This window comes from Thamnophis sirtalis, unplaced genomic scaffold, assembly GCF_051295495.1.
Source record: "Thamnophis sirtalis isolate CommonGarterSnake01/CBP01778 unplaced genomic scaffold, rThaSir2_p1.2 scaffold_11, whole genome shotgun sequence".
In the NCBI taxonomy this organism is placed as follows: Eukaryota; Metazoa; Chordata; class Lepidosauria; order Squamata; family Natricidae; genus Thamnophis; species Thamnophis sirtalis.
In genome coordinates this window covers 8,495,012-8,520,930 of record NW_028261391.1, presented here as the reverse complement: position 1 = coordinate 8,520,930, position 25,919 = coordinate 8,495,012, and the positions used below count along the sequence as shown (strand labels likewise).

The 25,919-nt window shown below is 42.2% G+C and overlaps 1 protein-coding gene across 1 annotated transcript; it reads left to right on the top strand.

Annotated features, from left to right (window-relative positions):
• The first annotated feature begins 14,446 nt into the window (after positions 1-14,446).
• Positions 14,447-25,577, top strand: LOC148043527 (fetuin-B-like). The gene is made up of 7 exons (XM_087726131.1): positions 14,447-14,715; positions 16,794-16,904; positions 18,131-18,218; positions 21,387-21,553; positions 22,884-22,997; positions 24,300-24,389; positions 25,283-25,577. Exons 1-7 carry the CDS (start codon positions 14,509-14,511, stop codon positions 25,424-25,426), a joined length of 921 nt encoding a protein of 306 aa, XP_087582257.1. The 5' UTR covers positions 14,447-14,508; the 3' UTR covers positions 25,427-25,577.
• The last annotated feature ends 342 nt before the right edge of the window (positions 25,578-25,919 follow it).

Genomic DNA, 25,919 nt, shown 5'->3' with positions numbered 1-25,919 from the left:
TATATACTGTGAAACCAATAGCTAATATTTGTTCTTCCACTGCATGGTGTCCCTCACCTTTAAGCTTCAACCTCTGAGGCAATGATGAGAAGTGTATACTTTGGCAAGTTAATTCTTACCAATGGTCATATCCTTGAGTTTAAGCCAGTTTTGCTATGCTTTTCTTTCTTCTTTCCTTCTTTCTTCCCTCCCTCCCTTGACAAACAACGGATCCAATAGAGTTGACTATCACTAAACTGCAAATTTTTCCAATACCCATGTTACATGGACATATGCAACCAAGTTGTGATCATTAATCATAATTAGTTGAGCCCTGTCCAGCATAGCCACAGAGGATCAGATAAAATGGGTTTTGTTGAGGAAAAAAGGGGGAAAGAACTAGTGTTGCTCAAATTCTAAAAAAATATATTAGACATTAACTTCCACTTTATATCTAAATTGACTCACTTATGTTTCATCAAGAGTTGTTTATTTAAATTTATTGGTTGCTCTACTGAAGTGTACTCGGCATGAATTCTATTCTATTCTATTCTATTCTATTCTATTCTATTCTATTCTATTCTATTCTATTCCATTCCATTCCATTCCATTCCATTCTAACGATGCTCACAATGCCAGAAATTTTGCAGCTAACAATATCCATAATATCAAGCATTTGTTAACTAATGACATCCATAGGAACCTTTCATGGCTAGTCACACTCACCATTTTATTGCAAACATATTAGCCATTTTCTGAATATCCACACTCTAAACCTTACTCTAGGCAATAAGGCCAGAGTATCAGACAATTTCTAACTTACCACATCAGTTTATATGCTGTCAGTGTTGGCTATCAACTAACATGATATCAAGCTGAATGACTGGCACAGCATTGAGTCCAGGTCTATCATAATGCTCTGAATTAATGCAAATACCAGATAATTATTTGATTTGGATTTGGGTTTATTCGATTTGTATGTCGCCCTATTCCCATAGGGACTCAGGGCGGCTGAACAAAAGCCAAGGGGAGGGGAGAACAATACAGAAAAGTAAGACAAAAGCAAAACAGGACAATACAAACAATTTAAAAAACACAACAAGCACAGCCAATTCGAGTAGGGGTGGAACTCAACAACCCCAGGCCTGCTGGGACAGCCAGGTCTTAATGGCTATACGGAAGGCCTGAAGGGTAGCGAGGGTCCGAATCTCCCGCCGGAACAGCCACAGAAAAGGCCCTCCTCCGGGTGGTTGACAGCCGGCACTGGCCGGTAGATGGAATTCGGAGGAGGCCTACTCTGTGGGATCTAGTGGGTCTATGGGAGGTAATTGGCAGAATTTGATTTCGTTGTGTGATCATGTTGGAAACGCTTGTTCTTTTAAAAATGTGCGAGCTATTTTTTGGTTTAAATGCCACTTTTGGGAAACAAATAATTAACTTGGAGAGCTCATTAGAGTACTTGAGTGGTTTTATTTTAAAGTGTGCTTAATTTTAAATTATAAAGAGGAACATAAGCTCTTTGTATGAGGGACCTAGAATTTATTCTTTTCCACCAGTTTGTGAGGGGGAGAAAACAATAGATGCAAAAACAAGAAACAGAAGCATTCAAAACAGAAGAAGTAAAGATAAGATGAACTAAAGTAATAAGTTAGAAGGATGCTAGATAACTAAGCCACGTAGACATAAACTTTAGAAATGAAATTACAGAATATAGAGACTTCCGAGTTGGGAAGGTTAGCCATTGTTAATACTGGTGGGTGGGGGTGGGGGGTTCTCATGCAGCCAATATGCCTCCTGGTGGTGTGGACCTTGTTGTCCCTCCTGGAAGGCTACACTTTTGCAGAAGGCCAAAGGATTGGAGGCTTCCCTCAGCTCTGAGGGCAAGTTGTTCCAGAATGTAGTGGTAGTGGCAGAGAAGTCCCTCTTCCTTGACCCCACTTGTCAAAACCCTTTGACCGATGGAGTCTGTACTACACTTTCCCTTCCTGAACGAGTGGGACAGGTTGATGTGATGGGGCAAAGCCAGTTCTGTAGGTTGCCTGCAGAGGTGGGTTCCTACCAGTTCGCACCTCTTCGGTAGAACCGGTTCGTCAAATCTACCGAACCGGTTAGAAGAGGTTCCATCAGTGGTGCGCGCACAATGCTACTGCACATGTGCAGAAGAGCCTGGACGCATGGGCAGAGCCTCTGATTGCCCAATTCTGCCTGAACTGGCAGAAACCCACCTCTGAAATGGTTGTCTGAATAAAACCAGCAGCATCTGGGGGGGGAGGCCAAAATCTATAGGGCAGATGATATAAGATAGCCATCAAAATCTACCATCCTGCAGGCGTTGATCTTCCCCCAGAGATCCTAATGGCAATACTCCACAAATGAGGGGGCTCGCACAGCACACAAAAAAGCATGGAATATGGTCTCAACATTCAACATATTAAGCCAGAGAGAAGCAAGTCACACTTAGGTGAGTATGTGAACTTAGTTATTCCCTTGGTGGTCTCATGTGTGAATTCACTGGTGTGCAAGTGTTTTGGGCCACTGAACTGAAAGGAATTTAATCTGGTCTCTCCCCATTTGCAGCAGGGATGAGAAACCTTCATTTCTTTTAAAAACATCAGAATTCAATGTACTGAGATCCGGTTCACTGACAAAAGGGCGAACGACAAAAGCGCACCCGACTAAACCGTGGTGACAAAACCGCGAGTTCTAAAGCACGCCGACAACAGCGTGCCGACAGAAGCGCGCTGTAAACTTAACCCTAACCCTAACCCTAACCCTAACCCTTACCTTAACTTAAATCACACTTCTGTTGGCGCGCTGTTGTCACCGTGTTGATGACCTCGCGTTGATGATGTCGTGGTTTTAGCACCGCGGTTTTGTCAGCACGCTTTTGTCGTCCGCACATTTGTCGGGTCATGCTGAGATCCACCCCTAAATTTATGCAAGGTGTCTTTTACTACCTGTCATTATCTTTACCTTTTGCAATGCTGGAGTTTCACCCTCTTTTACCCCTTGATTCAGATACGAGTCCCTCATTTTGAATCATCTTTCTCACCTATTTCCTCCATTAATCATTCATTTTCCTTCAGCAGGAATCAGGACAATTGATTTAAAACGCCAGACCTACAACAAAACAAATATCCCTTTGAACTTCTGGAATTTACTTTTTATATCTGTAGTTGCACAGACCATGTCAGCACTCTGTTTATCATGGCATGCACCCAGCCAAGGCATGCTAGTCCCTGAAGATCTACAGTATTTTTCGGAGTATAAGACGCACCTTTTTCCCCTCAAAAAAGAGGCTGAATATCTGGGTGCGTCTTATACACTGAATACAGGCACCCCCAGGAGCACTCTACAAGCCTCCTAAAGGCCATTCATGCCGCTTTTTAAAAAAGAAAAATGGGCCGGTTTTCGTGAAAACGGGCCAGTTTTGGAAGGTTTGCAAAATGCAAAAACTTTTTTTTATTTGCCTCTTCAAAACCTTGGTGCATCTTATACTCCAGTGCGTCTTATACTGCAAAATACGGTAATCAATAAGCATCCCAAAGAAGGCTCTGTTTTTTCCTGTTTCACATCCCCTCACTGTTCACTTACCTTTGCAGGCGCGCTCAGTAGCAGGCTCCGCCCACACACCCAGAGGTCATTTTAACTCTCTGCGTATACGCGAAAGGTCCTGTGCATGCGTGGAGGCGGCGCATGCAAGCGAAGTGAGCTCACGTTGCTAATGAACCAGTAACAAATACGATCAGGATTTCACCCCTGATCACAACCCAGCCAAGCAAGAGCCGAGGTGGCGCAGTGGTTAGAGTGCAGTCCTGCAGGCCACTTCAGCTGACTGCTATCTGCAGTTCGGCAGTTCAAATCTCACCGGCTCAAGGTTGATTCAGCCTTCCATCCTTCCGAGGTGGGTGAAATGAGGACCCAGGCTGTGGGGGCAATATGCTGACTCTGTAACCTGCTTAGAGAGGGCTGAAAACCCTATGAAGCGGTATATAAGTCTAACTGCTATTTCTAAGAATAAATACTAACTCAGTAGGAGGTGAAATACTCGGTAAAATTAAAATTAGTAATTAAAATCAATTTCTTTGGTTTTAATGCTTGCCAATGAATTTCCTCAAAGTGTTAATTTGAAAGACCTGGTAATGAAAAAGATGCTTTTCATGGTGTTGTAGAAGGATAAAGTATCTATGGATGTCTGGTGATTCACCACAATCATAGTCTCAGGCATTTTAAAGTGAACATATGAACCATTTTCTGATCAGTCACAACCAAGGTGTCATTTTCATGCTAATAATACACATAGTATAAACAATTATGTGTTTATCCTACCTACAATTTATAAGCATAGTTCAGCTCCTTTAATAATTTGCTAATATTAATGGTCAGCCTACCTTAAAAGGATGCTAGATAACTAAGGCATGCAGACATAAACTTTAGTAATGAAATTACAGAATAAGTTGGGAAGGTTAGCAGTTGTTAATACTGGTGAAGAGGAGGGAGGGTTTCTCATGCAGCCAATATGCCTCCTGGTGGTGGGGACACTGTTGTCCCTCCTGGAAGGCTACACTTTTGCAGAAGGCCAAAGGATTGGAGGCTTCCCTCAGCTCTGAGGGAAAGTTGTTCCAGAATGCAGCGGTAGTGGCAGAGAAGTCCCTCTTCCTTGACCCCACTTGTCAAAATCCTTTGACCGATGGAGTCTGTAATACACTTTCCCTTCCTGAACGAATGGGACAGGTTGATGTGATGGGGCAAAGCCAGTTCTGTAGGTTGCCTGGCCTTATGCCTTTAACAGAATTGGAAGGGACCTTGGAGGTCTTCTAGTCCAACCCCCTGCCTAGGCAGGAAACCCTATACCATTTCAGATAATTGGCCATCCAACATCTTCTTAAAGACTTCCAGTATTGGGGCATTCACAACTTCTGGAGGGAAGCCGTTCCACTGATTAACTGTTCTAACTGTCAGGAAATTTCTCCTCAGTTCTAAGTTGCTTCTCTCCTTGATTAGTTTCCACCCATTGCTTCTTGTCCTACCCTCAGATGACCATTGGAAAATAGCTTGACTCCCTCTTCTTTGTGGCAACCCCTGAGATATTGGAAGACTGCTATCATGTCTCCCCTAGTCCTTCTTTTCATTAAACTAGACATACCCAGTTCCTGCAACTGTTCCTCATATGTTTTAGCCTCCAGTTCCCTAATCATGTTTGTTGCTCTTCTCTGCACTTTTTCTAGAGTCTCCACATCTTTTCTACATCGTGGTGACCAAAATTGAATGTAATATTCCAAGTGTGGCCTTACCAAGGCCTTATAAAGTAGTATTAACACTTCACGTGATCTTGATTCTCTCCCTCTGTTTATGCAGCCTAGAACTGTGTTGGCTTTTTTGGCAGCTGCTGCACATGGCTGGCTCCTATTTAAATGATTATCCACTAGGACTCCAAGATCCCTCTCACCGTTACTACTATTGAGCAAGGTGCCACCTATACTGTACCTGTGCATTTTGTTTCTCTTGCCTAAATGTAGAACCTTCCTCTTTTCACCACTGAATTTCATTTTCTTAGGTAGGGCCCAATGTTCAAGTTTGTCAAGATCCTTCTGTATCTTAAGCCGGTCTTCTGGAGTGTTGGCTATTCCTGCCAGCTTGGTGTCATCTGTAAATTTGATGAGTTTCCCATTTATTCCCTCATCCAAATCATTGATGAAGATGTTGAAGATTACTGGGCCTAGTATTGCCATTATCTGAGAGACAAGGGTAGTGAAATGCCACGTTGGCCACCTGTTAACAATAAACTGTTAGCATTAAGAGATCTGGCTTGCCTCGGTCCTTCCCTCCACCCGGGTTCTCCCAGATAGAACATTGGCGACGAGGGTGGCAACGCTGAGACCCTGCTTGACAGCTCTTTAAATATGCCAGCTGTCAAGCAGGAACCAATCAGAACCGAGTATGGCACCCCCTAGTGGAACCAGGAAACTGCCATACACAACAGGTTTCCTTTTGGTTTATAATCTGACAGCTCGCATACAAAAGAGCTGTCAGGCTTCAAGTTGTTGTTCCTTGCTCAGTTCTGCTTAACAAACGTTGTTGCATCCACTCTGTCTCCGTGCTGTTACCTCAGAGTATTGGCATTAACCAGGTTTCCTGCCTGAGCAGGGGGTTGGACTAGAAGACCTCCAAGGTCCCTTCCAACTGTGCTATTGTATTTTATGGGATTTGTTCACGTGGGCATCAGCTGGGCACTTGTGTGGCCTGGTTCCCTTCTCCCATCCTAACCCCCCCCCCAAGATGGGCCACCAAGCCACAAAGGTTGGGGACTATTTTATAGGATTGGAGGAAAAATGGTTCCCTCTTCATTTTATTCTCTAGAAAAACCTACTTTATCTGATCCTCTGTATCCATTCCAGGATGGGGCTTGATTAATGATCACCACTGGATTACACAAGACTAGGGGGGGGGGCTTATTCTGCCAGGAAATGACCACAAATGAAAATCCCCCTGCTGCCAAGGTATACCTTTCTAATCTTTGTCTCACAGGTTGAAGTTTAAAGATGAGGGGTGCCATGCACTAGAAGAATAAATACCAGCTGTTGATTTCAAAGTAAATATAGAACAGAGGTGGGTTCCTACCAGTTCGCACCTATTCGGTAGAACCAGTTTGTCAAATCTACCGAACCGGTTAGAAGAGGTTCTACCAGTGGACCCGGAAAGCAGGCCACACCTACAGAAGAGATTCCAAACTTTTTTGAAACCCACCACTGGTCCTTGGATATGATTATTCTACACCATCAAGCTGATATTGATAAAACTCAGTGCCTCTGTGAAAGGTAAGGATGACTACTGCGTTTGTGGTGCAATCAGAACATTGCGTGTGTTGAAGTTGTTTTAACGCAAACCAAAGATGCCTTTTGAAAAACAAGTTTACATCACATTCTTATGCATGGCAGTGCTGTGTGAGAGGTAATTTAAGGTGGTTCTGACAAGTGTCGTCGGCATCTTCATATCCGGTCACATGGGCGGCAAGCCACTCCCATCCAGTCACATGGGTGGCAAGCCACTCCCACAAAGGAGGCCACACCCACAGAGTAGGTTCGAACAATTTTTGAAACCCACCACTGATATAGAAGAACAAAGCTCTGTCAGAACCTGCTGAATACCACCGCTGCAAAATAATACATGGAAGATCAAAGGTCTTGCTCTCTCTGCAGAGCTCGAGTTCTTGTCTTCTCTGAGTCTCTAAACATTTCCAAAATGGTCCTCGCAATAGGTCAGCTGTGCCTGATTGTCTGCGAGGTTCCTGCTTGTTGCAGGGGGCATTTTGTATGAAATCCAGCTGCTTTTCCATTGTGTGTGAGTCACTTGTGTAGCTTTTGTGTTGTTTTTGTGTAAAGTGTGATAGTTGGTTTTTGAGCTCCCTGTGATTCTGTGAGGTTCCTGCTTGTTGCAGGGGCCGTTTTGTGCGAAGTCCAGCTGCTTTTACATTGTGTGTGAGTCAGTTCTGCAGCCACGCCCAACCGGTCACATGACCACCAAGCCATGACCACCTGGTCACATGACCACCAAGCCACGCCCACCAAGCCACAGAACCTGTAGGGAAAAATTTGTAATTTCACCACTGAAATAAATCACACATCAGGACAGTAAATGAAAATAAATCTTTCAAAATTACAGCAAAACTGAGTGTGGTTTACTTTCCCTGCAAGCATTCCATGGATATTTCTCCAACCCTCCTCAATCCTCTACTGAGTCTGAGGAATTGCTCATTTAGGGTGCACAACACGAGCACTTTCTAATAATTCCTCATATATTCTGCACTGCAAAAAAGACTATGGAATTGTACAAAAATAAGGGAAAGAGGTAGGCTGTAGAAATATGGAAAGTGAGAAATGTGGAAAGTTTGATTCTCCTCGTTTTGGAAGGAAAATAAACTTGAGTCTAAGGTGTGTGTTGGTGGGGGGGGAACTATAATGTTTGATTATGTATCATGGAATCATTGGTAAAAGAAATCAGCAGCATTAACAAACTATCTTCCTTTGTTCCAGGTGTATGGCCAGTGCAAAATAATAATTGAGTTAAACAGGAATTCAGATGATTGGCATTTGCTCAGTTATGACTGCAGTTTTCAACCAGGTATGTATTTTCCACATAGGCTTGCAAGAAAAGTCTATCCAAGCACAGATATCTCCCAATTGCAGTTTTAAAGATTTCACTACAGAAAATGAAAAATCAGATGCAAAAGCTCCCAAATTAAAATTTAAAGCTACATTTTATTCTTCGAGGTATTTTGCAGTGACTTGTCCAGGAAGTCTCCAGGAATCAGACACAATTAAACAGAAGAAGAAGAAAATCCAAATTGAATTTGGTTTTTTTTGGCGGGGTGGTGGTGAATTATAATCCTGATTGATATAAGGAGGCAGAGGAGGCCTTGGGTAATGAATCATCTACAAGCAAAACCATCAGAGTCTACGACAGGGGTGTCAAACTTGATTTCATTGAGGGACGCATCAGAGTTGTGTTTGAGGCCTGGGGTGGGCATGGCCAGGGTGGGTGTGGCCAGCTCGATGTCACTCATGTCGGGAGAACCTGTGATGGTCCAAGAGCTCTGGCAGCAAAAACAGGCTCCCGAGTCCCGTTTTCAGCTTCCACAGCCTCCGGCAACCTCTGACAGAAAAAATGGAGCTCTGTTTTCACTGGCAGAAGCACCGCGGGCCAGTCCTTTGCTGCTTCCAGGTTGGCCCCGTGGGCCAGATCTAAGTACCTCGCAGGCCAGATCCGGCCCCCCAAGGCTTTGAGTTTGACAACCCTGGTCTATGACAATTCACCGTAGCCAACTTGCCACTGCGAACTTGCCCCTGTCAATGCGCTGCCAGAAAACTCACCACAGTCAACTCACCAAAGGACAATTCACTGCGGGACAAGGGTTGTACTAACAGCAGAGAAATAGTAGAGTAGAATAAAGAAAGGACGGATGCAAAATGAGGGACAGAATGAAATGTGAATAGCAGGAACTATTCTTTTAAGACTTATTTTAAATAATTAAATGGGACTGTTAAATTGTCCTGCAGCGAGTTGTCCCATGTCGAGTTAGCCATGGCAAATCATCCAATGGAGGGTTGGCCATGGTGAGTTGTCTGCAGAGGGTTGGCTGTGGCAAATTGTCCCATTCCGAAAACCACCAAGCTCCGAGAGCACCAAGGATTCCATAGTCCAACTCTGGCCTATGTAAAAAATAATCCCAGAAGAAGACAGTTGACTTCTACATTATTACGAAAGAAAGAGCACAGACAGGTTCAGAAAGTCTGCAGGAATCTGATGTTCTTCAGGGCCTAGTGCTGAGAATTATGGGGTCCATTCTGGAGGGCATCAGGCTGATAAAGATTGGCAGGTTACCTAAGATTAGGAGGGGCACTTCCTGCAGACAATGTGACCCATTCTAACTCTTCGTCTATGGCTTTTCACAGTGGGTTGTTGGTCCTTCCAACTGTGTGGAATACACCATCCAGGAGACTTCTTGTCCCCAAAACCACCTGTCTCGGACATCACTCAATGTCCTTTCCTCCCCCCTGAAACTGCAGTAAGTATTCACCCATCTTGCATAAAAAAATTATTCTGTATTCATCAGTGTCTGCCTGACTCTGTGGCTAAATTTATACAAAATTTAGACTGCCTTAAAATGAGACTGGACAGTATGTGGGATCACAGACATTATCTTAAGTTCATTGGATAAATGAAGGCATTATATTATGCCATGCTTTATGCTATTAATTTGGCCATCGCATTCTGGAAGGCTGAATGCTGTTTCTATCATATTAACAAGAGGTATATTTATTGTATAAATAAGATTCCTCTGAAAACCCATGCTCTGCTACGAAACTATATGATCAGACTTGACCAATTGACACTTCAAAATTAATGAGTAGTTATACGTGCCCTCTCCTCTTTCCTTCTCTCCCTCAGCCTTGCCCCACAGAATCTTCCCCTATGTTATCACCTGCCCGCCCTCAGGCTGGCCTGACAGAATCCTCCCTAATTAATTAAGCAAAGCACAACTGACTTAGGTCAATATGAGAGCCCAGTCATCCCCTACTCTGCACCACAATGCAGAAAAAGAATAATAAGAACCTGAAGACCAAGGTCTCCTTCAACTCTGTTATTCAAAGAAGAAGAAGAAGGAGAAGAGGAGGAGGAGGAGGAGGAGGAGGAGGAGGAGGAGGAGGAGGAGGAGGAGGAGGAGGAGAACAAGAAGGAGAACAAGAAGGAGAAGGAGTTCAGAGAGCACCAAGAACTCCACAGTTGAATCCAGACTACAAATATTATCTCTTTTAAAAAAACAAAAACCCCAGTTTGGCCAGTTTCCTTTATATAACCTCTCAGATTTCAGGCTTACTATTTCTTGTTGTTTGCAGTTCTAGATCTTTGCTCCCTACTGCACAAGGACTTCGTCTCAGCTCTGCCATGCTCCAAACTCCCATTACTTTCACAATGGCATATAAGGCTCAAATGAATTCACTCCAAAATTTTGGAGTCCCGGGTATGTTTTTCAAAAAAAACCTCTGTATTTTCCTCACGACCTCTTCCCCTTTCCGCAGCCTTTCAGGATATTATGGGATCCTCAAGAGGGTTGTTGAGAAACTGCACAGAATGCCTTCTTTCAGAAAACAATGAAAAAGTTGAAAACATCTTGCCATATATCTCCTTCCTTCCTTCCTTCCTTCCTTCCTTCCTTCCTTCCTTCCTTCCTTCCTTCCTTCCTTCCTTCCTTCTGGATGAGATTCAGAGTTTTAATTATGTTAAGTTCTGCTTCGTTATTAGATCAGTTAGTCATCAACCGATTGCTAGTCATTACAACCTTCTGAAGTTCACCTGGATCTACCAGGGGGGCAACTTATGACCAGATTCAAAGTTCTGATGGTCATTCCGCCTCCCCTGGCCATGTCACCAAACTTTTGGCACTTGTTAACCAGGCCACTGTTACAGCCATTTGCAGCATCCTGTGGCCATGTGATCAGGTTTTACAATGATTTTTCAAAAACAAGAAGAAGAAGAAGAAGAAGAAGAAGAAGAAGAAGAAGAAGAAGAAGAAGAAGAAGAAGAAGAAGAAGAAGAAGAAGAAGAAGAAGAAGAAGAAATTTACTTCCAGTTTTCAGCAAAACCTCACTGATAGGGAACTATTGGTTCGCTTGGTGACCTGAATCTGATTCCTCAAGCATTTCGAAAATGTTTGCAAGCCAGAATTAAGAGGTGTTTTTTTTTTTTTTTTAAAAAATGATATACAGGCCATAGCAAACTATTCTTCTTGCCAACAAAGCTATATGGATGTTCCCATGGGATTGCAAACAGTTGAATTTGAGTTCGCTTCCAGAAAGATAAGATTCATAGCCACCATTTCCTGATTTTAAGAATAGTCCCATCTGAAGTATCAATTGTTTTCCCTCCCAACCTTTACGCAGCCCCTATGGGTAGATTTTAAGACTTATTGGCTAAAATTTTATTAATTGCTTAAGATTCAAGGTGTTAATTAGAGCCGAGGTGGCACAGTGGTTAGGGTGCAGTACTGCAGGTCACTTCAGCTGACTGTTATCTGCAGTTCAGTGGTTCTAATCTCACCGGCTCAAGGTTGACTCAGCCTTCCATCCTTCCGAGGTGGGTGAAATGAGGACCCAGACTGTGGGGGCGATATGCTGACTCTGTAAACCGCTTAGAGAGGGCTGAAAGCCCTATGAAGCGGTATATAAGTCTAACTGCTATTGCTAATTATGATCTTTAAAGCGCTGCATGGCTTAGGTCCAGGGTACTTGCGAGACTACCTAATGCCACTGGTAGCCTCACACCATCCAGTACGATTCCACAGGGTTGGCCTCCTCAGGGTGCCGTTGGCCAGGCAATGTAGGCTGGCGACCCGCAGGGGGAGAGCCTTCTCTGTGGGAGCGCCTTCCCTCTGGAATGAGCTGCCCCCGGAGCTTCGCATAATCCCTGACCTCCGGTCCTTCCGGCACGCCCTAAAAAGTTGGCTTTTCCCGCAAGCCGGCCTCACCTGAATAAAATTAATTGTTAATTTTAATTGTTAGTTTTAATCTAATTCTAAACCTCATTGTAAATGTCTATTGGGTTTTTTGGCTATTCTATTTAATCTTTCTTTTAACTTTTGTAATAAGTGTTTTTATGTTATGGTGTCCTGAGTCCTTTGGGAGAAGGGTGGCATATAAGTCCAATAAATCTAAACCTTAAACCTAAGATACTTTATCATTGAACAAACACTTTGCATTTGTACTCTACTACTAACTCCCTCCCTAAAGCAAACACGGATATTCCGGTTTGGGTGCATATAACAATAAAGTATTCTCTGGAAGTCATTGTCTAGAATAGCTGATGGTTACTTAAGGTGTTCGCTTGATTAATTGGACTTTGATACCCAGAACTCTAAGTCAGGTTAACTAAGGGTCACATCCTTCAGGAAATAAGATCTTCTGTAACTCAGCTATGACTTTTTCCATGGTGGATTTTTGGTCCTTTTAATTTTGCCTCTATCAAAGAGACCCCATTCTCCCCAAATCCAGGCAATGTCTGTCATCATTAAGCGTCCTTACTAGATATATATTGAGTCTAAATTTTTGGCCCACGCTGTCATGCAACCTTAACTACTACTTCCATTGTTGCTTCTAATAAATATTTGTATATTTTTGCTATGAATTTATCTTCTGGGCCTGTTAAAATTTTATCTATTTGTTGTAATCCTGTGTAGATTCCATACTCTTTCACATCTTTTTTGTACCTTGATTGTAGTTGAAGATATGGCCACCAATTTAGATTTAGATTTTGCTCCTTTAATTCCTGATTCGTTTTCAGATTCCCCTGAATGTCTAAAATTTCACTATATCTAACCATTTTTGATAGATTTAGTGTATTGGGATGTATCATGGCTTCCATAGTGGAAAGCCATGTCGGTATTTTCATGTAGTGTTTTCCCGTAATTTTATTCCAGACCTGTATCTGTGCATCTCTAATATTGTGTCTATGAAAATATTTTTGTTTCTTTTTTCCCTCTTCTTATAAGAAGAAATGTCATCCAGATTGCAAATTGTGGCCTCTAGTGTTAATACTCTTTTATTTTTTAAATTAATCCAATCCCTAATCCATGTTAACGCTGCTGCTTTATAATAAAAGCAGGGAGTTAGGGAGTCCCATACCACCTCTGTTTCTGTCATCCTGTAACGCTTTCAATTTTATCCTGGATTTCTTCCCTTGACATATAAATTTTAATATAATCTTATTCAGTTCAATAAAAAAAATGCTCTAATTTTATGGGGATTGTTTGAAATAAGTATATAAATCTCAGTAATATATTCATTTTTATCACTGCTATTTTCCCCAATAATGATAGTTGCAGCTTCCCCCATAACTCTAGATCTTTTTTTATTTGTTGCACTAAGTTTGTATAATTATTTTCTTTTATACTTGAGCATTTTGCAGTTAGCCATACTCCAAGATATTTAACTTTCTTTGTCACTTTCAGTCCTATTGGGTGAACCAGTAGGTCCGACAATCAGCTGAGAGTGAACCGGTTTGCTCCACACTCATGTGAGCCCGCCTGCCCACCCCTGCGCTATACTGATGTATATTTCATTTGTTTGAAGCCCAACTGATAGGAATGGAAGATAAGATTGCCACACCTCAGCTGTTTTACTCACCAGGTCTGCAGAAGAAGTTAAGTTTTTGAACTGTTTTAAAACGCGCTGTTTACGCAGTAAGTAAAAATATTGCTTCTGCGCATGCGCGGAAGCAAAAAAATAAGATGGTGCCACTGTAGATGCCACCGCTAGAACTGGTTCGGATGTGTGGGCAGCCGAGTTACTACCTATTCAGCCAAACCGGTCCAAACTGGGAGGAACCCACCTCTGATCAGAGTGTGTTAATAATAATATAAGAAATACTAATGATCTGATTGTCATTTCAAAAAAATCCTTTCTTAGCGAGCACCTGGAAGCGAAGAGGAATATACCTGCAAAATTTCAAGTTTATAGGCTTGACAGTTCTAGAGATTTCATTATGACGCGTGAGTGGTATTTTGCATTTGTGTGTGTGTGTGTGCATGTGTGCGTATTGGGGCATGACACACACTCATATGTCAGATATTTTACAGTGAACATATGAGCCATTTTCTGACCAGCCACACCCACAAGGTAATTATACCAGCAACAATACTCACACTATAAATTATTATACAATAATGATACTCATAACTTTTAAGCATTCTTGAACTTTTCCAAGGAAAGAAGGAAGGGTTCTTTCTACAGTGAAACTGGTTTGAATCCAAGAATAAGACTATAAATGAAAATTTCCCTGCCAAGTTATACATTATAAACCACAGGATGAAGTTTAAAGGTGTGGTCCACCCTATGTTTATAGTAGAAGAACAAATATTAGATATTGTTTTCAAAGCATATATATATAGAGATGGACAAGGCTGTTTCAACACCTTTCTCTTCTCAGTGTAGTTCAGTTTCTGCCTTCTCTGATTTTACAATTTTTTTTTTCAAAATGGTTCTTTTTATTTCATTCTTAATTGGGATACAGATCGTTTATACGTTGGCTGCCTCGACAGCTCCTTCATTTGTTTACCCATCATGCAATTCTTTGGTGGTAAAGGCTGCTGCGGAAGTGGCCCTAGACCAAGTCAATTCAAATCGGAAAGAAGGCTACGTTTTTGGCCTCCAGCGTATTTTTGATGTCCGCGACCTACCCCAGGTAAGACCTCCTTTTTCTGATGACGTTTTCCTTTCCTTCTATTCAACCCCAGCTATTCTGCTCTCACATCATGGAAGTTCTTATGTACCTACCCTGTTTCCCTGAAAATAAGACCTCCCCGGATAATAAGCGCTATCGGGCTTTTGAGTGCATGTGCTAAAATAAACCCTCCACTGAAAATATGCCCTCTTTGAAAAGATTGCAACATAGCAACAGCCTTGAGATGACCACGCTCACCGCCTGCTGTACCTCAAAAAAAATATGACCTCCCCAAAAATAAGGCCAAGTGCTTATTTTGGGAGTCAAAAGGAAAATAGGACCCTGGCTTATTTTCGGGGAAACACAGTAGTTAGGAAAACCCACCCACCCCCTGCAAAAATCACTTGATGGCACCCAAGAGATATAGTCTAGATTTGGTACTACGATAAAATCAGAGTAAGTGGGAAGTTACTGTTTGCCCTTCATACTAGATGCAGTGCCAGCTTCACCATAATACTGAAAGAAGAGCAACAAAGATGACTGGGGGCTAAAACATACAAAGAACAGTTGCAGGAATTGGATATGTCTAGTAGTCTAATGAAGAGAAGGACTAGGGGTGACATGATAGCAGTGTTCCAATATCTGAAGGGCTGCCACAGAGAAGAGGAAGTCAAGCTTTTCTCCAAAGCACCCGAAGGCAGAACAAGAAGCAATGGATGGAAACTAATCAAGGAGAGGAGCAACCTAGATCTTAGAACAAGTAATCAACAGAACGACTTGCCTCCAGAAGTTGTGGGTGCTCCAACATAGGATGTTTTAAGAAGAGATTGGGCAACCATTTGTCTGAAATGGTATAGGGTTTCTTGCTTGAGCTGGGGATTGGACTAGAAGACCTCCAAGCTCCCTTCCAACTCTATTTCTCTGTTATTCTATTCTGTTACTAATGCACATTTTGTGGCAGATCTTGATATCCCTGGTCGCACACCCCTTCCCTTTTTTTAGATGGGACAAGGCAATGCCTTTCTAAGACTTTCTAACATAATCCTTTGAGATCAGATTTGGTGGTAATGGATACTCACCTATTACTAGTATTAAAATAAATATTTTGCATCATGGGGCAAACTATCTGGAGTAAACCCTGACTCTGTGGACACTGAGCCTCTTTGCATATAAAGTTCCAACATACTATAGTCTTTTTCTGTCCAACTCTCCAACTGCACAGGGCCTGAGGCTTATACATCATTTAAAAATTCTCAAAGATGTGATTGGTGATCTTAATTCAGAGAAGGAAATTTAAACGAGGGACAACAAAGAGAAAAAGCTTGAGAGGACCAAGGAATCTACATTATATGACCTGCTCTTTGTACACACCAAAGTAACCAGTTTATTCTTGATGTAGGAGTTGATATCCATTGTGATATTAAAATACTGGGAGATTCACCCTGAGACCTAGAAGTTCTCTTCCTCTTCATCAAACATTGCAGCATCCCAGCAGAAGTGCAAATCTTTTTGGCATGTGCACAAGATGGCTGCACAGGGCTTTAAAAGGCATTGGTCTTGGATCGTGAAGCCTGCATTACTTGAAAACTAAGATGGATGCCACAGTGATTGAATAAATAAATAATTAAAATGACTTGGACCCCCTTGCCCTTTTCAAGGAATCTTCTAGACTTAGGAGTAGGTTCTAGCCAGCGTTACTGCCGGTTTGCTCACGCATGAGCTGTATGCACGGTGCATGCGCATGTGCAATTCAATGGAAATTGTTGTGCACATGCACAGAACTCCCCAAAAAAAGATGGCGGTGATCAGAGAACTGGTTCGAGGGCATGGCCAGCCTGGGTTGCTGCCGGTTCTGCGACCGAGGCCAGCATACCACTACTGGTTCAGCCGAACCAAGCCGAACCAGTAGAAACTCACCTCTGGCTGGACTCAGTCGAGAGCACAGTTGGCTTCTTGACATCAAGTGAAAATTCAGCTGACCTCCTGTCTTTTCTTTTTTCTAATGGTGATTTGAATGTTAATTTATTTCCATCTAATGTGTTTAAGGTGATTGACACCCTGATTCGCCTTTTCAGGAGTTTTTCTTTGTCTCTCCATAGAAAAATGGCGATTCGCTTTTCTACCTCACCTTGGACGTGGTAGAAACTGACTGCCACATCCTGAGTGGGAAAAAGTGGAAAGAATGCAAGTTTCCAACTGACCATGGAGCAGTAAGTAATCAATCTACTTACTTAAAAAACTACTGACGGGGTTTGGAAGGAAGTTGAATCTGGGTTTTGAACTGGTTTACAAAAGAGGCAGAAGGAGTCACTCTACTCACTTGCCCTGTTGTAGCAAATCTCTCTCTTCAGAATAGCCCTCATCACTTCTCCCATTTTGCCACTGGCTCCTTGGTATGTCTGTATTGAAGATAATTCCCTGCACTGAAGTGCCATTTCAAATCAATGGCATGGTACACATGAAATATAGCACTGGAAGCAGTGGTGGGATTCAATTTTTTTTAAACTACCGGGCGTGGCTTGGTGGACATGGCTTGGTGGACATGGCTTGGTGGACGTGGCAGGGGAAGGATACTGCAATCCCCATTTCCTCCCCACCCCTCTAACCTGCTTTCTAGCTCTGTTCTCCTATTCAGGGCAACAAAAGAAGATCAGCTGGGAGGCAGAGGGGGCGAGGCCAGCCTGTTTGCCGCTTCTCTGAACTACTCAAAATTCCCACTACTGGTTCTCTAGAACCTGTCAAAACTGCCTGAATACCACCTCTGATTGGAAGGGAGGGTCCAACCTCCACTCACTGCAGGAGCTCAAGGGAAAGCCTTCCTGATCAAGGGCTCTCAGAGCACTTGGTGGTAAACCTATTCAAGGGCAGAGATATCTTGTAATTACTCTTGGCTGTCCCACTGGCTGTTACACATGGGAAGGTCCTTTGAATATTCAATCTGAATCTCACTCCTGCAATGTAAACTTGTTCTTCCATGTCTGCACCCTAGAAGGAGAGGAAGCAGTTCTTGACCATCTTCTAAGTGACCCCATTTTTGGTATTGAATGTGATCTTTCACTCTCCCCTCCCCCAGCAGCTAGCTAGCCTCACCTCAGCACTCGCCTTTTTCCTTTTACATGTTTTTTCTTTTCATGATGAGAGCGGTGAGGCTATGCCTCACCTGCCTCACCTGACTGCACGTCACTGCAATGGACAACATTCACATCTCCTTCAAGGCAGTAGAAGGATTCAAATAATTTAACAACCGGTTCTCTGCCCTAATGCTTTGTTCCAACCACCACTTCACCAAACTGCTTAGAAAGTTAACAACTGGTTCTCCCGAAGTGTTACGAACTGGCTAAATCCCACCATTGCTTCCAGGTCTTAATTTGAGGTGACTTCACCATTCGGGAAATAATTGGGTGGTGTTAACACTAATTATTTTATCTTGTTCCAGGTCCATGGCCAATGCAAAGTAGTACTTCAATACAACGAGAAGTCAAAGAATTCGTTCATGTACAGATATAGCTGCAGTCTACGCACTGGTATGTATCTTCCATGTTTGCTGCATGTAGGTTTACAGGAAATATCGATCTGAGCATATATATCTCCCAATCATAGTTTTACTGATTTCCCTACAGAAATCAAATAAATGCAAAAGTCCCACAATTGTATTTTAAAGCCTTGTTCCATTCTTCAGGGAATCTTAAGACTACATCTGTAGTTTCATTTTGCTCTGTTTCTCAACCACGGGCGCTGTTTGATCCAATTTCCTTTTCTGCTGTATGTATTTTTGCAAATATATATAAAACCTTTGCATTGCTATAAAATGAATTCATTATAAAATTTAAAAAACAGAATTCAGATTCCGGCCCCGCAGACCCAAATGACATATTCTGTTCATGATGCACTTGTGACTATCAGCATGGGGGGGGGGGGGGGAAGGCTGACCTCTAAAACCCAAGGGCCGTTATTAAAATGTATATTAACTCTTATGCATCATTTTTCTCTGAAAATTAGTTTGCTTTATAAAGTCATATTGTAACTTCCTAAAGCTGACTTTCCATGATCAATTTTTCGGTACCAATGTTTGGAAGAAGTATAAACTTTGAGAAATGAGGAGTAATTGTTAAGCAACTACTACATACTCTTGTTGCTTGGTTATGTTAAAGAACAGTTATTACAGGTAGTCCTCGATTTACAACAGTTCATTTAGTGACCGATCAAAGTTACAAGAGCACTGAAAAAAGTGACTTATGATTGTTTTTCACAGTTGCGACCTTTGTAGTCGCCCCATGATCATGTGACCAAAATTCAGATGCTTGGCAACTGGTTCATACTTATGACTGCTGCTATGGCTCAAGGTCATATGATTCCCTTTTGCAACCTTCTGACAAGCAAAGTCAATCGGGAAGACAGACTCACTTAACAACCCTGTGACTAATTAAATAACTAACCAGGTGTTCTCACCGAGGCTTCCCAAGAGCGTGAAGCAAAAAACCCTTTTATTAATTTAGCAATAGCAATAGCAATAGCAGTTAGACGTATATACCGCTTCATAGGGCTTTCAGCCCTCTCTAAGCGGTTTACAGAGTCAGCATATCCCGCCCCCCGGTCTGGGTCCTCATTTCACCCACCTCGGAAGGATGGAAGGCTGAGTCAACCTTGAGCCGGTGAGATTAGAACCGCTGAACTGCAGATAACAGTCAGCTGAAGTGATCTGCAGTACTGCACCCTAACCACTGCGCCACCTCGGCTCTTTACTGTGAATTCTGCTCATTCACAACCAGCAAAGTCTTTCAAGGGAGGATTTTCAGTCATAGACCTTATCTGGCTTGGAGAGCTGACAGGCCCATATCTGCAGAACTTGGCAAGGAGTCTCAGAGAGTCATTAATGAATTAGAGAACTAATAGTCTCCTGCAAACTCCACTCCCCTTTCACTCCTCTTTTATTTCCTCTGGGAGCGGCCATTCATCGTCCACCTATGGCCTTACTCCCAAGTCGACCTCTGTTCTTTAGCTATTCCCTTCGTCTGGCAACTCTGTGCATGCGCACACTGGGAATGTCTGACTCTGAAGGCAGCTGATAACTGTTGGAGCTCAGGCCCCCTCTCTGCCTTCGACACAGAGCCCTCATCAGAGCCTTCCCCAGACTCCAGGACTGGCCCATGTTCCTTCCCAACCTCCTCACTGTCCGAATCTGCTGCCAGCTTCGCTGGCTGCTGGCAGGCCACAACACCAGTGATTCACTTACCAATTGTAGCAAGAAAGGTCGTAAAATAGGGCAAAACTCACTTAACTTGTAGTTTGTGCCTCAGTCTATTTCTGCAAAAAACAAACAAACCCCCACTTGATTTATTTGCAGTTCAGTAACGAGAACCTCGACAGGCAATTGGCGAATGGCTCATGCTTTGCCAACGTGGCTGACTGTGCCAATTAGAGAGTGGATTGTGTGAGCTGGAAGTTGTTGCAAATGTGGTTTGAACTTTAGATCAAGAGGCATCTCCTTCATCAGGTGTTAATGGACACAGACTAAAAGTTACTTTGGTCTTGACATATTCATTCTTTGGATGTTACTACATTGTAGAATCCAATTCTACCATGAAAGAAAAAGTAATAGCAATAGCAGTTAGACTTATATACCGCTTCATAGGGCTTTCAGCCCTCTCTAAGCGGTTTACATAGTCAGCATATCGCCCCCACAGTCTGGGTCCTCATTTCACCCACCTCGGAAGGATGGAAGGCTGAGTCAACCTTGAGCCGGTGAGATTAGAACCGCTGAACTGCAGATAACAGTCAGCTGAAGTGGCCTGCAGTACTGCACCCTAACCACTGCGCCACCTCGGCTCTTCTTAATCCAGATTAAGAGCCAGTTTAGCAATAGCAATAGCAGTTAGACTTATATACCACTTCATAGGGCTTTCAGCCCTCTCTAAGCAGTTTACAGTGTCAGCATATTCCCCCCAACAATCTGGGTCCTCATTTTACCCACCTCGGAAGGATGGAAGGCTGAGTCAACCTTGAGCCGGTGAGATTTGAACAGCCGAACTGCTGAACTGCAGTCAGCTGAAGTAGCCTGCAGTGCTGCACTTTAACCACTGCGCCACCTCGGCTCAAGTTTGATGTAGTGGATAAGGCATCAGGCCAGAAACTGGGAGAGCGTGAGTTTAAGTCCCCTTCGGGGCACGAACCCAGCAGTGACCATGAGGAAGTCATTTTCCCTCCAACCTAGGAAGGAGGCCATGGCTAACTACTTGCCAAATAAATTGCACGGAGTTGTCCAAGCTGTCTCCAAAAATCAGGCATGAATAAATGGAGCAGGGGGGATCCAAATTGAGTATAGATTTGGGGTTCCAGTCTGTTTGGTACCAGAAGGCAGAGGAGGTTTCAGGTAATGAATCATCTGCAAGCAAAACCACCAAACTCAGAGAGCATCAAGGAGTCCCACCCTCACCTATAGATATTCTCTTCTATGGGATCCTGCCTTCAGATTTCTCCCCTCTCCCAATGCCAGGCTCCACTGGTTCCTTGTTGTTGACTGCTGTGCCAGGTTGCTAAACAACTATGATCCTCACTAGATACAGGTTCAAGAGTGATGGCTTATTCTCCATGCTGATCCAAGGTTTCTGTATTTCGCTTCATTTAAATGCACAAGCTCACATTCAAATGTATCATCTCACCATTTTAAATAATACTTCTTTGCTTTTCTAAAGTTTCTAGTTCTGCTATTTCAAGACTTTGCCCTGATTGTCCACGACGTGGAAACCCTTCTGAAGAAAGTTATCAGGAGACAGCAAAACGGACCCTGGCCAAATTCAATGCTGAAATTAACCACGCTCATTATTTTGGCCTTGTCAAAGTCACCAAAGCAATGGAATGGGTAAAGTTGAAGTGGAGTGTTTTTGAACAAAAACTTGATGCTGTAGATTTGATTTGTATGGGAATTGCTACATATGTCCAATGTAGAAATAAAAAATAGTAATAGAAGTAATCCCAGAAGAGGATAATTTATGTCTCCATTATTGCCAAGGAAAGTGCAAAAGACAGATTCACAAAGTCTGCAGGAATCTGATGTAAAGATTATTTTAACTTTTATCTGCCAGAGGGCTTCCCGGGAACCTCAATATTTATTTATTTATATTTATTAGTTTGTCAAACATGTACAAGATAACAAGTATAGGTATGAACATAAACATGAATAATACAATACAATACAGTAGCAGAGGTGGAAGGGACCTTGGAGGTCTTCTAGTCCAACCCCCTGCCTAGGCAGGAAACCCTATACCGTTTCAGACAAATGGCTATCCAGCATCTTCTTAAAGACTTCCAGTGTTGGGGCATTCACAACTTCTGGAGGCAATTTCTGTTCCACTGATTAATTGTTCTAAGTTGACAAATGGGGACAGTAAGACAGGGACGGAAGGCACACTGGTGTGCTTATGCCCTCTTTACGGACCTCTTAGGAATGGAATGATGTCCACGGTAGACAGTTTAAGGTTGAAGTTGTGGGGATCTGAGAATGTAACAACTGAGTCGGGTAGAGCATTCCAAGTGCTGACCACTCTGTTGCTGAAGTCGTATTTTCTGCAATCGAGTTTGGAGCGGTTTACCTATTGTTTGCCTAAGTATTACTGCTATTGAAGCTGAAAAAGTTGACAGGCAAGACATTGTAGCAGACAATTTTATGTACTATGCTTAGATCGGACTCAGGCGGCACAGTTCCAGAGTATTCAAGCTCAAAATTTCAAGCCTAGAGGCATAGGGAATTCTTTTGTGATAGAGGAGTGGAGGACTCTTCTTGAGAAATACCTGTGAACCCACTCAATCGTGTTAATGTCAGATATACAATGTGGGTTCCAGGTCAAGAATTGACCTGGCAAAGGTTTTGTATGCCCTAGTTAGCAGTACGATGTTACCAGAGAAGAAGCTTCGCAAAATTAGATTGACAGCTCATGCCGTTTTTGGCAATGCTGTTATGGATGGATCTCTGATCTTTGGATATGTTACATTCTATTTTATTCTGAATATTAATATCCCTTTATTAGTAAGGACACTTGACAATCCTGCCAACTCTTCAGGACCTAATGCTGAGAATTATGGGGACTATTATGGAGGGCATCCGGCTGATAAAAATTGGCATGGCACCTAAATTATGAGAGCCCTTCCTGCAGAGAATCTGACCCTCTCTAACAGTTTATGACTTTCTACAGTGGGTTTCTGGTGCTTCCGAAGGGGTAGAATACACCATCCAGGAGACTTCCTGTCGGAAAAATTCACGTGTGCCTGACATCACTAAATGCCCTTTCCTCCCAATTGAAAATGCGGTAAGTATTCACAATTTGCATAAAACCTAATCTGACATCATGGACCCGGACTGTGGGGGCAAGTTGCTGACTCAATTTGCTAAAAAAAAAATGTAAACCGCTTAGAGAGGGCTGTAAGCCCTATGAAGCGGTATATAAGTCTAATAAATAAATAAATGGCTCAATACATTCCTTCTCAAGAACCAAATTTTCAACTGCTCATACCGAGTCATGTTCTTTAGCCATTAATATCTGCCGAACTCAATGGCTGCATTTATACAACATGTACATTTGCCAGAAACGGGATTGGACAGTCTGTGGGAACACAGAAATTATCTTAGTTTGCTGAATAAATCAAGCCACCCCATTATGTCATGCTATAGGTTATTAGTTTGGCCATTGCATTGTGGAAGCCTGAATGTTTCTTTTCTTTTCCCGTCTAAACAAGAGGTAGATTTATTACACAAGCAATACATCCCTAATATATTAAATGCACCCTAGGCAAATTCATATACCTATTAATATAATACTATATTCATAAGTGACGTACTATTTACTGTACTCAAAGAAGTTGCAAATTTCCCTTTTCCATTGTGTTCTTAACCACACACCCTTCTTAGCAGTTACCATCTCTCTCTCTCTCTCTCTCTCTCTCTCTCTCTCTCTCTCTCCCTCTCCCTCTCCCTCTCTCTCTCTCCTCCCCTTCCTCCCTCTCTCCCAACATTCATCTTCTTCACCTTCATGGTTTCTCTTTTTCTCTTTCTGCACAACAGTTTTAGTCTCTATGCTCTTAAAGACCCAGGGGATGCAAAAGGATAAGAAAGGAAAACTCACATAAAAGCTCATTAGGCTGGACATAAATTCTTAAGTGAACACAGGAGTTGGGTTTTGCTCTCCTGTTTAGCATTCTAAATGAAGCCACCTTTATAAATCAAGAGCAACTGGGAGACGGATGCTAATATCAGCTATAATAAATAGATCTAAAAACAAATAAGAGTGATAGGTAATAACCAATGGTGGTTGACTGAGGGAGAGCCAAACGTTCACCATGTACTATGACTGTTTAACGTTTATTTCATTGCTGCTGGTTTTGATTTTACAGTTTTCAAAGTTTTACACTTATGTTTTTATTTTGTTTTAAGCTGCCAGATTTACTCAGGTTGCTGAGATGGCCAGAATGTAAATTTAATAAATAGGTGAATACATAGTAATCATCCTACCCCAAAGAAGCAATTACAACTACTGCTACCAACTGCATATTCGAAATCTTGGCAGATTAAATTTCTTGGCTTTTGTTGATGAAACTTTTCTCTTTTGCTCTAGGAGAGAGGCCTGTGCAAAGGCTCTGTGATAAACAAAGGGATGGCATTAGAGGAAAAAGTCTATGTAAAATGCAATTTCTTCCCACGTCCGGTAAGTTCCTCAGACAGTTATGATCTGCAGAAAATATTCATTCCTGGGTTGTTGAGCATAGTTTACATTTTAAAACACATTGACCGGGCTTCTACCAACAAACCAACAGATTTTTTCAGTCAAGTAATAACTCATTAAATCATTGATTAAGAGGTGGTTTGATTAAGGAGGTAGATGAAGTTCTGCTGAATAGGTTTTTTGTGAGTTACCCTGTTTCCCTGAAAATAAGACCTCCCTGGATAATAAACCCAATTGGGCTTTTGTGCGCAAATTAAGCCCTTCCCTGAAAATAAGCCCTCCCCAAAAATATTGTTTTGAGGATAGGAGTTGAAACAATTTATGTCCAGGATGTGAGGGGTCTGTAAATATTTTCACAGCCCTCTTTTTGACTCTTGCAGTATACAGATCTTCGATGGAAGGCAGGTTGGTAGCAATTGTTTCTTTCCCCCTGTAGTCATAATTATCCTCTGAAGTCTGTAAATGTCTTGTTGGGTTGCAGAGCCAAACCAGACAGTTATAGAAGTGCAGATGACAGACTCAACAATTCCTCTGTAGAACAGAATCAGCAGCTCCTTGGGCAGTTTGAACTTCCTGATTTGGTGCAGAAAGTTGGAACAAACATGTTTGTTGTGCTATTTTGATGGTTTTTTATGTTAGGTGTCCATTTTAAGACTTGAGATGATAGAACCTAGAAACCTGAAGGACTCTACTGTTGTAGATTAAGATCCTACTGTGAGGAAGTATAGTTAGAAAGGTCTACCCTTGTTGCATCCAGAGAGCAGAAGTTATGAACACCAGCTGCCTTGAATATTTCATGAAATAAGTAAACATAATCTCTAATCCAGTTATGGTCAACCAGCTAAGCAACTTTTCTGTATCTTTTGTCTTCTTAGAAACGCCAGTCTCCGTACTCAGTCATGCAATTCGTGCAAACCATTCCTCCCTTCCCCAAAGAGTTTTCAGGATCATCTAAATGCCCAGGAGACGTTTTAGCAGATGTCAACGGCCTTCAACTACCCTCCCCACCAAAGGCTTAAAACCTCTTGAACAAAGAGTGATATATAACACTGAAAGCTTAATTCAGAGGAAACCTCCCCCTCCTTCCCTCTCTCCATCCCCCCTCTTTCTCTTCCTTCCCTCCCTCATCAGAAATTACAGCAACTACTTTTCTGCTCAAGCAAATATTAAAAATATTCAATAAAAGAAACTATCTTTGCGGTGGTTATTTCAGAAATCACAGGTTTTTCATTTTCTATTTTCACTTTTGAAGCAGAGACCCAGGCACAGTATCCTCTGGCAATGACGGGCTTTTTTCCTGTTGTAAGGAGCATAAAAATTAAGATCACCAGTAGTTTTGAACAATTCCAAATAAATAAATAAATAAATAAATAAATAAATAAATAAATAAATAAATAAATAAATAAATAAATAAGAACATACAAGGTGGTTATGGATACATGATTTTCCCTGGATGTTTCAAACTTAGAGCTTCGAAAAATGCTCTTTCAAATTGACTAGAAGTTGATATAT